Source organism: Empidonax traillii, unplaced genomic scaffold, assembly GCF_003031625.1.
Source record: "Empidonax traillii isolate 1590-97213 ecotype Southwest subspecies unplaced genomic scaffold, ASM303162v1 scaffold1248:size145969, whole genome shotgun sequence".
Taxonomy (NCBI): Eukaryota; Metazoa; Chordata; class Aves; order Passeriformes; family Tyrannidae; genus Empidonax; species Empidonax traillii.
In genome coordinates, this window is record NW_020956441.1 from 76,737 (window position 1) to 90,752 (window position 14,016).

The 14,016-nt window shown below is 49.5% G+C and overlaps 1 protein-coding gene across 1 annotated transcript; it reads right to left on the reverse strand.

Moving 5' to 3' along the window:
• Positions 1-11,101: 11,101 nt before the first annotated feature.
• On the reverse strand, positions 11,102-13,541 carry GRIFIN (galectin-related inter-fiber protein). The gene is made up of 4 exons (XM_027906117.1): positions 13,530-13,541; positions 11,966-12,045; positions 11,709-11,871; positions 11,102-11,266 (listed from the first exon to the last, which is right to left on the reverse strand). Exons 1-4 carry the CDS (start codon positions 13,539-13,541, stop codon positions 11,102-11,104), a joined length of 420 nt encoding a protein of 139 aa, XP_027761918.1.
• Positions 13,542-14,016: the final 475 nt, after the last annotated feature.

Below are 14,016 nucleotides of genomic sequence, written 5' to 3' on the forward strand. Positions count from 1 at the left end.
CACCGGCAGCGGTCCGGGCAGCGGCGGGGGGAGCCCCGAGCCCGGCGGGAGCCCCGCACTCGGCCGCGGGGAGACGGCGCCTCCGGTGGGAGAACCGGGAAGGAGCCCCGGTCCCCCCGCATCCCGGAGAGTGGCCCCATCCCCGGTCCGCCGCCACTCCCCGCGCTCCCTCCCGGGAAAGTTGCGTGTCCTGCAGTCGCGCTGCCGGACTCCGGGCTGGCCCCAAACCCCCGGCCCCTCCCCGGTTCCCCGGCTCTCCCGCGGCTCGGCGGCACTCACCGGGCGGACGGCGGGCAGCGCCGGCCGGGCTCCTCCCGCCGGCAGCTCTGCCGTGTGTGTGAGTGTGTGTGTGTGTGAGAGAGAGCGTGTCCGTGTGTCCGCGTGTCCGTGTGCTCGGCGGCAGCGCCCGACCCGCTGCCACACGCGCGTGCTCGCACCCACGCACCCACCGCACCGCCAGCCCGGCACCCACCCCGCGCCGCGCACTCGCTGCACACCCCGCACACGGTGCACACCCCGCACACGCACAACAGCCCCGCACGCACGCACAGAGCCCTGTCCTGCGACCCCAGCGCACACATGCACGGACCCCCGACAGACTCCACGCACCCCCTCCAGCGCACACGCACGTCTGCAGACCCGCACACACACGCTGTGCACGCTCCCCCTGCACGCACTCGGCTGCATGCACCGTCCTACAGGTGCCCTGCACACCCGCAGGCACCCTGAGCATCCACCCCCCACTCCCTCCTCACCTCCACCTCCCGACCCACTCACGCACCTCTGCGTGTCCGCGCCCGCTTTGCACTCCCCGGCCGTGGTGCTGAAGGGACAGCTCCGTCCTGGCCAGGCAGGGACCGGGCACGGACAGGGTGGGTCTGGTCCAGTCGTGGACTATTCCCGATGTTCCCCTTCTCCTCCTCTCCTGGGGTCTCTAGGATCAGCTGCAGCAGGGCAGAGGGGAACCCAGGCGCTTCATTTCTACTCCATCATCACCCACCCTCCTGCAGAGCCTGGCACACCAAATGTTAACCCCACCCGAGCAAGAAGCGCTCCCGAAGAAACCCAACCTTTGGTCTTTTCTATAAACTGAAGGAATGGGAAGAGTGGGTCATGGAAAGGGTCACTTGAAAAGTTGAAGGGCTTGGTTGAAGAGCAAGATTGGTTTTGTAAAATGAAGCTTTTGAGTGGAGCTGCTCAGAGGATGCCAGTGAATCACAGAGGAAAACGCTTGGTGAGAGGAACTGATACCTCTGCTCGAGGTGTTTAATTTTTATTCTCTTTCTTTGCCTTCTCTGAGAGTGAGCAAGGTAACAAATACAGCCCAGTTGGAAGCTGTTTGTCACTGAATGGTGAATGCCCTTGATTTCACTGGGAAATTCCCAATCCATTTTAGTCCATGTGTGTGAAAGAATAAAATAAATATTTTTGGTCAGCCTTACGTGAAATGAAAGAAAGATCAGCAGTGGAACCACATTTCGGGGGGGAGGGGGGGCAGGGAAATGTGATCAGCATATAAAACTCTTCTGCATGAGAATGAATTTGCTTTAAGCGTGTGACTGCTCATTCCCTTATAGTTTTATGTATGTGTATTTATAGGTCTTCAGAGACAAACAACTTCTACAAACTAATTGCAGAGTGTTGCCCAGAGCACAAGGTACACATTATTCCATGCAGTGAAATGCACAGATACTCTCATGGACACCTAAAAGCTGCTGCAATTTCACAGCTGCTCCACAAGCAAATAGATCTGTGGCAAACAGGCAACTACACAGGCCAGGGCTGGAGCTAGCAATTGGAAATCTCCATGCACCCGAGCCCTTGCCAGCCTCTGCCAGCCTTCCTACAGCCATTATACACAGAAAACAAAGAATGGAGGTGTTTAAGTCAATATTTTTAGTAAGGTATAAACAGAATACAAGAGAACAGAGTGCAGAAATGTGCCAGGGCTTTTTTTGTTCAGGTAGTCACCTTCCAAATTGTCAAGTTAATAAATACAGTTAACTTCTTCTTCCCCAAGCACTTTATTTGTAACCCTCATTATTTACTGCTAAGGAACTTCTACAACTTAAAGACTAGATTACTAAGTTGATCAGTGGTTCGATATAATTAGAATGAATCTGCTATTGCATCCACTGACACAACTCACAAGTGCCAAGTCATCTCTAACAGCAAATGACGAATCTGTATGATGTGTACAGCTGACAGAGAGGACAGGGCATTGATTATAATGAGTTCATTGATTCTAACAAGTTCAAAGTCACCAGATAACTGAAGATGGGGAGTCTCCAACAAAAAGAAATGCCGTACCCTTTTCACATTTGTTTTCCTCTTACGGAGCAGCTTTGAAGTGGAAGCTAAATAAAGCCCACTGGAGACAGGAGCCATCCTTCACCAGCAAGGGTAACGGGCTGGGCTGCGATCATTCAGCGATGTGCATCAGAAATAACCCGCTGGTCTCACCGGAGTTACAGCTGTGAACAACTGACCTGAGAGGAGAGTGAGTCAGCCACTTCGGGGCTTTGCCAGAATCTCAAAAACCCTCACATTTCCCACGCGCCCCAACCTGCTCTGCCCACTGCGCGCCAGAGTCCCTGGGCAGGGTAAATTTAGCCTCGCTGTCTCAGCACAACCTCCTCACTCCCCCTGCAGCAGGAGCTGGGTGTCACATGGCTGCAGTGATGCTCTGCCTGTTCCAAGCCCAAGAATGGGGGTAAATTCAGGAAACCCTGATGCTTTTCCAGTTTACCCTGGACCTTGAGAGTGTGAAGGTGGAGAAAATCCCATGGCTGTGCATCTACTTACAGCTGCTCATGTGCCCTCCTCACTCAAACTTTTCTTGCTGCTGAGCAAAAGGGGGACAGTACCCAAACTCTCTGCCAGGATTTGGGGAATGCACACCCCTGTGTGTTGCATCTGCATCCTTGACCCCTGTGTGACGGTTGGCACCCAACCAAAGGGCACTTCATTCTCTTAGCTTTCTTCCAGTGCATATCTCGACATGCCTGATGTGTCTCAGCTGGCACAGTTTGATATAAGGGCCTGCTTTGAGGATATGGCTGCTTTCTCCCTCTGTGCTTGCCCAGCAGATAGGTGAAGTGGGGTCTGCTCACTTCATGGAGATTAAATAAAATTAGGGCCTGTCTCAGTCAAGCAGTGGCTGGATTGGTGCTGCAGGATGGACTGCCATGGTGCTGCTTGGGTTAGGTGAGCTGGGAGCACAACCCAGCTCGATGTTCAGGGGGGAACACTGGCTCTGGTGAAATACTTTCCCACTTGATTTTCTGGGAGGTGCTGTTTGGACTGCCCTTGGGAAGCACTGGACAAAACCCTCTTTCATTGCCCCTTAGCTCTTCTGCCTCTCACACTTTTTGACTGATGGCACGGAGAAGGGAGGGATAAGGGAGACTCGTCCAGCCCTCACATCTGCCCCTGTGCTGCCCTGACCTCCTTCCCCCTCCCAGGTCCCTGCTGCCACTGCAGCCCAGGACATCGTGTGTGAGCATTTCCAATGCTGATCTAAACAGGAGCAACACTGACACCTGTCTCTCTCTGGCTCTCTTGCCATTAGAAGAGAGTAACAGCATCATCTTTTGCTAGCTCTCATTGGACAAAAAAAGTGTCCATTTTTCTCTGGGACATTTCTTTACAAATCCCTAACCCAGCGGTAAAACTCCCCAAATCCTGAGCTCCATCGTTCTGGGGACCTCTGAGCCGGCTTTGCTGCTCCCTCTGCCGGTGACTGTTCCATCCCCGTGCCATCGCTGCTCCGGCACCTCAGTTTTGGGGGGGGACATGAGCTATTTCTGGCCCCGTGGTCCAGGTCCTTATCACAGTTCTGGCGTGGCATTTGCGGATGTCAGCGCTTTGATGCGGCTGCGAATCGAGGAGGAGATAAGAAGCCAGCGCTGCACACAATCAAAGGCAATACAAAGAAGATGACAAGTGCACTTCAGATTCTTTGAAAATAAAATAGCGAGGCAAATAAAAAACATCTGGGAATTGATGTTTGTTGTTTGTAATTACTTCCATGAGAGTGAAAATCTTTCTTCTCCCACTAGTCTTCTCTCTCCATCAAAGAATGAAACATTTAAACTATCTCAAGTGTCCTTTGGAGGATTTTAAATGGAGAATGTGTGCATTTTTATGTCTGGGAATATTCACTGGTCTGTTTTCATAAACAGATATGTGCCAAATTCCATATCTTCTGTCCTTTTTATTGGAAGCCTTTTAGATTGAGTGCTCCGGAAATGTAGCGGCTGAAATAAAGAGATAATTTTGCACAGAAGAATTTGTCTGATACCACATTCACCCGCTCAAGAACAATGAAACAAAACACCATTTTGACACTGGAGTGACAGAAAAAAATCTGTCTTTCAGATATCTAAGCTTTTGGTTTGTGCAGAAGTGCAGACAAGTGACAGCAGCCCAGGAATGCTGAATGTGATCCTGCAGAACCCCTGCTTAAACACAGGACCACATCAGATGAACTTGACCCTGTCTCAATAAAAGGAGAGTCCTAAAGGGAGATGTACTGCATAATAAATGGGGTGTTTTAAGGAGAAATCAGTGCTGTGGATCCCCAAATCATTGCACAAACTTACAGACAAGATTTTGAAGCGATACTGAGCACTCAAGTCAAGCCTTTGAGAAGTTAAGAGAAGCCAGAACTTGACAGGGGTGACAGCTGACATGCAAAGCAACTGTCTAACAGTGCCTGCATACAGCCCTTCTCTCCCTGGAGCTGTGATCCAGGATCAGGTGAACAGGGGGATTTCCTCCGTGCCCTTGTTTTGTGTGGTGGTTCTTGCTGTCTTCATCAATACAGGCACCACCAGCCCCAGGGAGAAATAATTAGAACCAGACTGAAAGCAGAACCCAAGTCAAACAGATTTTGGTGACTGAGGAAATCTGTTGGTCTGACCAGGTTTGTGGGGCTCCTTTTCATCCTGTTGTGTCTTCAGTGCTCTTAACAGTTTGTCACTGATAGTACCAAGAAGAGAGGCAGATAAAACAGTATTAAGAGCAGGGCCTGCTAAGGCAGCCAGTCCTCCCTCCATCCTTCTACCTGCACACTGCCAGACTTGCATTTCAATATTCCTTCCCTGATGCTCTATACCCAGGTGCAACAGGCTAATAAAGGGCTTTTTAGATGACAAAGCTTTCTGGGTTCCATCAGCTGATTGCCATCTGGGGGAAGTCTGACAAAGGCTTTAAATTTGCCACTGTTTGCCTTTTCCCAGCTGCAGAGGCTTGCAGCAGGGAAACGCAGGGAGGCAGGAAGGAAAGGATCTGAGAAAAAAAAAAAAAATGCTCTCAGGGCCCAGATCTGTGGACATGAGGGAGGAGGTAGAGATTTTAGAGAATACAATAGGAGAGAGTTTGTCTTTCTGAGCAAGCTAATTGACTCTCAGCCAAGGTGATACTTCGCCTGTAGCTGTCACAAAACAGATACTCCTGGGATCAGGTTGCAGTAAGGATTAGAACTTGAGCACATTTGCAACAAGGGCTTGGTGATCAATGAAGTGTTATGTGTTTAAAAATAAGCTTTCCTGTATTTTTTACTTCTAATCAGGAAATCCTTAGGATTTGTGCTCTCTGGATGCAAGAGGGAAGGAGCTTGGAGGCAGGGAGAGAGGTGATCCTGGCTCTGAATTCTCTCCAGCAGCAGTATAAGATAATCTGTGAGTTATTTACCTTCAGCAGCCACTTAGAAGGAATTACCACAACTAAAGTTACAGAAAACCAGGTGGGGGAAGGCTTTGAGGGGCTGTTAAACTCTGTCAGGTTTAGCTGTAAACTTCTTTCTAATGCCTCACCTCTGTCTGTGCAGTGACTCATGTGGAAAGGCTCGGGCAATTTACTGGAAGTACAATCAGTGCCCTCTCATCACCATTGACCGCTTCTGCCTTTCTGTTTCCAGTGTGTGTTCACAGCACAGAGCAACTTCAGGAAATGAAAGCTGACAATAGCTGCAGTTCGGCGCAAAGGCAGAGGAGGTTACAAGGTGAAATAGCTGCATTTCAGTTCTACTCCCCATTTCTGAAGCCAGCAAGATTTTTGTGCCTTAGATCACGCAGAAGTTGCTAAGTCTTTCTTTGGAAAGGGGACGTATCGAGGAAGGGGAGGGAAATGAAGGGATGTTGGTGGTTCTTTGGCCATTGTGTGGGCTGGAGCATGAAAAAAGCTAGAAAAATGTTGATTAGAGTCTGTGAGAACAGTGTGTACCGGTGGATGGAAACTCCTTGGGCTAACGAGCTGCTCAGCAGCCCTGGCCCCTCACTGAAGACAAGGGGCTGGCTCAGATCTGTAACCTGAGCTATGAAGGAGTCTAGAATGGAGTTTGTCGGCTCGTTAAGGCTTGGGGCAACACCCGACAGATTATTAAAAGTCCCAGCCCAAGCTACCCATAAGCTCCATGAGCTGCAGGGTGAGAACGCCAGCCTGGAGCTAAAAGCTCATGGTTCTCTCCTTCATTTTCTGCTCTCCTTTCTTGCCTTGGTTCCCTCACCTGCCCAAGGGTGTTATGATAGTTCTTTTTATAGTTTACTTGGATCCTTGTGATTTAGAAATGCTTTATAAGACCCAAACAGCCTTACAATGGTGTGTGATGGTGCAGAGAAAACATCCAGATCTCCACAGGTTGTTGCCTTGTGCTCTGGTGAATTCAGAGATTTGGCTAGAGATGTTCATGTAGCTTGAAGGAATAACATGATAAATTGCATCTAGCTTTGGCAAGAGAGTCTTGAACAGACTGTGGAACTGAAGGGCCAGCAAATTTGGGCATCAGGCTAATTTCTGTCACCCTTTCCTCAGGCAGCAGTGATGCACAATAACTCAGCTGCCCAAAAAAGTGATGGCATTAACTTCCAATTCTCCAACCTCTAGAGCAGATCCCTTCTTTTAGAAAATAATCCCTCTCCAGCCTTTCATGTCTGCAGGTGGTACCTGCCACCATGCATGCAAGATCAGGGCTGGGCGATGTGCTTCTGTGTCTGAGCTCGCTCTGGATGGAGATGCTGTGAGTTAGAATGGCTTTATAAACCTCTCTTTAATTGCAATAAAAGAACTCTCCCCCTGCTTTCCAGCAGAGACCCTTTTCTAGCTGCAATCTGGGGTTCCCTGGTGCCTCTTTTTTATTTTTTTCCTTTCCTCTTCTTTTTCAGAAAAAAAGGCTGAACATTTTTCCTCTGTGTTCCTTGGTGCTGTCAGCAAACACCTGTGACTCCTGGGCGTGTAAGAAGTTTGACAGCCCATGGTGTTGAATAAGCAGCCTCTTAGATAAGTACTCAGAGACACAAGTGAGAAAGTCCTTGCTGATAAGGTCTGCATTTCCAGCAGGTATTTCTGTAACAACAGTGCTGGGAAAACAGAGGCCTTGGGGGATGTGGGAAATTAGAGATGCCATAGATAGGGGACCAGGATCACTGAGCTGCTTGTTTTTAGTGGAGAGGAGAAGATCTCTCTCTGCTGCAGCCCAGCTGCTGCCCATCAGGAGGTGCTCCTGGGGGCATCAAAATGGGAGGAGGAAGGGAATCGTTAGTTAAATGTTTAACAACTGCCCTCCTCCTGCGTTTCTTCACCAGAGCTGCCCTCTATCAGTACCCCAGCTAAACGTGACAGGAATGGTCATGTAAAAAAAAAAAATCAACCTGAGTGATTTCCTCCTATTTTTTTTGAGCTTTCCTAGAAGTTTTTCTCACTGCATTGACAACAAGTCCTCACCCTTTCCCCCCCTGCCTTTCCTAACTCAAGGCAGGACCCAGTGTCTGATATTCAATTGTCCCTTGTTAAGGCTGGCAGGAATGGTGTCAGTCCGATGTCCCCAGGCTGTTGCTCTGCTGATGAGACGTGACCGTGGCTGATGTGGGAGCTGTTTGCTCACCAGCCTGTGAGGAATTTGCTGGGGTTTGCTGCTGGGGTGTGGGATGATTGCCAGTGGTGTCAGGGACGCCAAGGAGTGGCTCTGATTGTGCAGCAGCAGATGTTCCACAGGAGATCCGTGACACTGCCAGAGGGGACCTTGGCCCTGGGAGTCCTGGCACAGCTCAAGCACGAAGGATTATGAGCCTGACTTTCCCCTCGTTGATGTGGAGACAAGCCAGAGCATTTCTGAGCTCTGCAGATCCAGCCCAAATGAGGAGAATGGGTGGGAGGTCACCACCACTGTCGGCTTTGCCACCTGAGGGACATTTCTCTTTCTCAGGTATCCCCCCTGTAAGCTCTATGGGCAGCAACTGCTGCTTTATCTGCAAATCCTCACTAGGACAGTCCCTATTCCATCCTGCAGCAATTGCTCTCTCTGGAACATTCCAGCAGGCTCTTATGCAGCACTTGGCCACAGCAAAACTACTGAGCTTGACCTTGGGGGTTGGGCAGTGAAATTCTGGTGGAACCCTCCAGAGCTGCACCCCCAGCAGCTGCAGCTCCTTCCCCTTCAAAAGGTTTCCAGCTCTTCAAAAACACCCCTGGACAAGAGCTTGTCTACATCAGTTCCCTCCCCAATTTCAAACCCCAGGCCATGTGCAGGAAGACTGGCTGAAATTTGGAAGAAGGATTGATTTGTTCCATTTGATCCCCTCAATACCAGCATGAGATGCCTCTGTGCAAGTCCGGTGTGCCAGCCCTGATCCTGAGATTTTAATTGACTGTCATAATTATGGGGATTTTTTTTCTGGAGCTTTTCCTTAAGGGGCAGATGAGTGTCACAGACTTGGAGGACATCTCTTTCCCCATAAAACTGTGCAAAAGAGCTATTAACAGCCAGCCCTGAAGTTTTCCTCCCAGCAATGCTCAGTAGATTCCCAGACCTCTCTTACTCTGCAGTCCCCTTCACCCTTGGCCGTGTTTTGGCTGGAGGAGGCAGCAGACAACACCCTGAAGGCAGCAGAGCTGTGGATGTGTCAGGAGAGATGGGGCTCTCTGGATTGCAGATGGCAATGCAGTGAGATCAGCCGCTGGCAGGAGCTGGAGGAAACGTGTCCAGGAGTCAGGGCATAATCTCTGTCTCTGCCTGATTTTTGTGACATCTCTTTATTTGTTTGTACTTGAAACATTTTTTTGCCCTATTTGTCTGTGGTCCTTTGTGCTCACTTATGGAGAACAATGGAATTGTGGGGTGTTTCTTCAGCAGTGGCTATAGATGGAGTTGGTGGCCATGTAAGTATAAAGCATTACCCTTATAAAAAATATCATCACATTTCCTTCATGAAAAATTATCTGTCTCTATCAGCCCCCAAATAAGCACCAAAAAAAAAAAAAGTGGTTTCTTCCAAAGGCTGCTCAGCATTATCAGATGGGTGACACAGAGATCCCAGTGGGCCTGATTTTGTCTGAGGTTGTCCTGTTTTACTTAAGGGGTGACCGTGAGAGCAGTTTGTTGAACAAACAGATAACCGGAATTTGAGTCGACACTCTTGTCCCAGGGGTGACAAATTTATTCCAGGCCAGAGGAGGTCTCACCATCCCCAATTTTCCTGACTTGCAATCAAGACAACTGCCATTTCCAAACCATATTTTCTGTTCTTTAGGGTAAAGGTACCATTTGGCACCATACTGTGTTCCCCTTGAGCTCTTTGCCACAGGAACATGGTGGGTTTCAGTGTTCTTTGCAGTCTGGAAAAACATTATAAAATGTTTAACAGATTCATAAATGTCAACTTTTGGCATCATGTGTTGGGGTTTGCTGCAGCCACCTCTTCCTCACAGGTCCTTAAATAGAAGGAAGAGTTGGGAACGGCCAATTTGAGCACTGAGAAAAGGCTGGAGCAAAGCTGTGACCTTCAGGGATCTCATCCAAAGGCAAGGATGGATCAGAGCTGACTTCTTACAAAGTGATTTCTCCTCAGTGGAAGGGACTGGCAAGGCAGGATCATTCCTTTTGCATCAGGAATGTGGTCTGTCTTACGTCTGAGGCACAAAAGAGTGATTTGGGGGCAGCTGTAATTGCATTTTTGGAATAAGTTCTTGTTCAGATTTAACACTGTGACATTGTGCTGTTTATGATGCATGTAATTAAAACTAAGTGAAAATGACATCTTTTAGCCTGCTGCTGGAGGAGTCAGAGATATGTTGTGCTCCAAGGAAGAGGCTGGAAAAGACAAGAGGGTGCAAGGGACAAGTGGACTGTTTTGAAAGACAGCTAAGAAGGGGGAGAAAAGAAAACAAGAAAGCAGAGCAAAGAGAAAATCCAGAGGCTATCCATGGGAATAATGGCACTTTGTTCATTCCAAACATATCATAAGTTCTAGACCCTGATGTACTCAGTTCCCTTTGTTTGGAGTCCAGCTGCATTTCTGGTGCATGATGGAGGGACCACGTGTTTTTATGTGTCTCCTTAAGCTCTTGTCCTTTTCTGACCCACTACATCACTCTCAGGGGTCTGTCTAGGAAGGCTGGAGTTGGCAGGACTTGAGCTGAGCAGATATCCTTGAACCAGTGAAAGGAATCTCTGGCAATACCTGGCAAGATGAATCTTATCCCACTGATCTGCCTACGAGGGGCCATCACCTGCTATTACCTTTCAAAGCAAAAAGGCAGCATCTTCCCAGTGCCAAACCCAAGCAACCCTCCACCATGTCCTCCTGCCAGTCACCAGCCTTTGTTCATGCCAGGTGCCTGGAGATTGGCAGGGAATGAATAATGTGGTTGACCTGCCCAGGGAGGGATGTCTCAGCAGGGATTTCCTTAGTTGATTTTATTGGCAAATATGGTAGAACTCTTACCCAGCTCCTGGACAGAAATTCCCTTTCCACCCCTAACATCCACCCCCATTACATCCTTTCCCACGTGGCCAGCTGAGGACTAGTGCTAATTCACACCCTACTCTCGGGCAAATGGAATTTCTGAGGTGGTTGAAACACAATTTCAAGTGTCCATACTACTTGAGGCAGGTTTTTATGTGTTCTGGTGATCTCCCAGGCTGTCCAAGAGCAAAGATGATCAGACCTACAAAGCCTGTTGTGCACCCCAAGGCATCCCTTCCACTGTGAGGACACATCTCCCTGGTTAGTGATGGTGTGTGGAACCAGGGAACAGATGGACCCTGGCTGCATCAGGAGCTTAAGAGGGAATGGTCTGTGAGAGTTCCCCACTCTGGTCTCTAGCAAAGACCTCGTTTGGTGATTTCCACTGAAGAAATGTCAATATCATTGAGAATCTGCAGCTTGGTGATGGATGAAAGATTCTTCTGCCGGTGCTTGTACTGCAGGACTTTGTTTTCATTGATGAAAATTTGGAAATAGTCCTGATCAGAGTAGATTTCAACCTGAGAGAGAGAGACTGTGTTAGGTTCATGTGGCCACATGTCCTCACTGGACCTTGGTTCCACCACGCCAGTGAGTGCACCCACTTCAAATCCTGCCAGAGCTGACACACACAGACAGTGCTCACCCCCATTTTGGGCAAAAGGAGGAAATAACTGAGTTTTCATTTCCTGATAACATAAACTGGTGGTCATGCAAAGCCTAAACTGAAAACAAATGCAGCATCCAGGAATTATTGCTGGAGCCCTGCAGGTCTTTGCCAAATGTGTGTGTAAATCACCAGGGTATAACAGAGGGTACTAACAGGAGGCAGAGCCAGAGAGGAGACGTTGCTGGATGTGGTGCTGGCAGGAAAGGCAGCACTAGATCCATGAGGAGAACCCAAATATTGACTGGGTCACTCCTGTTACAGCTGAGGAGACTGGTGGGGTGACACAGGGTTACCTGGAAAGGCTCCTTTGCTTCGAAGGGGAAGGTGGTGTTAACCTCTTCCTTCCCCCACTGGCTGTCTAGGAAGGAGTTGCAGATGATTCTGGAGCTGGAGAAGCGAGGATTAAAGTGGAGAGCGATTTGGTCTCCAGGATCACAGAGCAAATTGATTTCAAACCTGAGACAGTGAGAGAAAGAAGAGATGCAGAGTTGTGGAGTGCTGCTGCTGGCTGTCAAGAGCCAGGAGAGCTGTGAGCAGAGTGTGTCCTTACATGCTTGAACTGGAACTGGTCTCACCCTTGACCACGATGCTCCATCCAGGACAGATTCCCTCTGGGTACAGGGCCTCGAACTACAGACAAGGAGGTGCTGGTAAAGCATGGCAAGGTGGTAGAGGTGCACTGCCCCGCTCATTCCTTACAATTCTTTCTCACCCTCTCATTGCCTTCTTCTCCCCCCCTTTCCACACAGGCACACTCTCAGACTATGTATTTTTGTCACTCCTAAATAATCTCAAGGGCTCCAGATTGTTAAGGAATAAGGTTGCTATGACATCCATTCAATGAGGTGAGATTTGTTGTCCCCAAGGTCTTTTGTAAAGAGCTGGATGGGATCAGGGAGCAAAAATTAAAGGTGAACCTGAATGCCTTCATTGTTGTCAAGACACAAAGACTCTCTGCTCCTCTCTGTGCCTGAGCAATATAAAATCTGAAGTAGAAAAGTTTCTGATGCTTTGCAGCAGAGGAATAGGTGTAAAGTGGCATCCAGCCTGAGCTACTCTAGCATTACATGGCTGACTCTTCCCACAAGTTCTGCCTGATCCCCCCTTCCACCTGCTCTCCCCCTCTCTAAGGTTAAACTTGCATAAAATGAGCTTGAAAATGTTCTTTTTTGAATAATTCATAGTTTTACTAAATAACTCATTTTAATAAGAATTGCTTGCCACTTAACCCCACTTTTTTTTTTTTTTTTTTCCAGCACTCTAATGATCTTGCATTTCTGAGCATCCCCCTCTCCCAGATTTATTGCTCACACTGGGAAAATTTCTCCACCCTTGGCATCTCCACTGCCAGATGCATGCCTGTCTCTCCCTCCCTATAACTCAGGACTTTCACTGCCCTGTTTCTTTCTCTGCCATGACTTCTTACTTCCAATGCTTTTTTGGGATAAGCACGTTTTTGGGCAGGAGCTGAGACATGGAGATGGCCAATCTCAAATCCTGGTGCCTGACTACTTTTGGAAGGCAGGTTTGGGAACCCACACACAGTCACTCAAAGGCTCTGACCACACCAGTGTTTGTCCCTGTGAGACACAGAGAGCTGATGGAGCTGACTGAGTTCTGACTGCAAACAGCACGTGGTGGTGGCAGCACCCAGGTTCACCTTGCCTTGACCCTTACCTTGTCATCAGTACAACAGCCCCCAGCAAAAGACACACCACATCCACAGGAGACAGCCATTCCCTCTTTGCTGCTGGCTGTCCCATCGGGGATGGATGGCAATACACAGGTCTAGTCCGCACTGGTTGTGTTCTGGTCTCAGCTAAAACCCTCCAAGTCAGAGTTGCTGCCATCAGGGCAGCGTTACCCCAGAGCAGCCCTGGTGCAACCACAATGAAAATCCATCCTATTGCCCTTTATCGAACACCACGAAGCTCAGTTTTGCAACAGCCTGGTCCAGAGTGACACAGAGGAACAGCGCTGTATCATCCCTACATCTTTCAGGATTTCTACCTTTCCTGCCCTTCCCCGTGCTGCCTTCCTTTGTCCACTACCTGACCCGTGCCATCACCCCTCACACAGAGCAGGCTGTGCCACCTGCTGTCCCCAGCGCTTACCCGCAGTGCCATCGCGCTGGCCGGCCCCGCGCCGCAGACCCACCCGAGAGCACAGCTGGGGGGTCTTTATAGATGTCACCAGCCAGGAGCCCACGTGTGCAGGGATTGGCCTGCCCGTGTCTCCGCTCAGAGTGAGCTGCCAGGCACAGCTGGGAGATGGGGAGCGGTAAATCCTGCTGACTCCTGGCAGGGTCAGCCCGTTCATGCATGCGGGTCTAATCCAGCCCTGCTGCTGCCTGCGGTCCTGAGCTGTGACGTGATGGAGCCAGTGTCCATCAGACGGGGAATACAAGGCTTTCAGGCTGTGATCCAGCTGGGAAAGATGTGCTTCAGGCAAGAAGGAAGGATGGGGACTCCCAAAGCTGAGGGAGATACCAGGAGTCACACCCACCTCAAGGTCAAGAGAGAAGGGCAGTGGCAGAGGAGAAATGGGGGCTCCAACAGGGGCTCAGCTTCTCCCTGATCGCCAGAGATTTTCTTTTTCTGT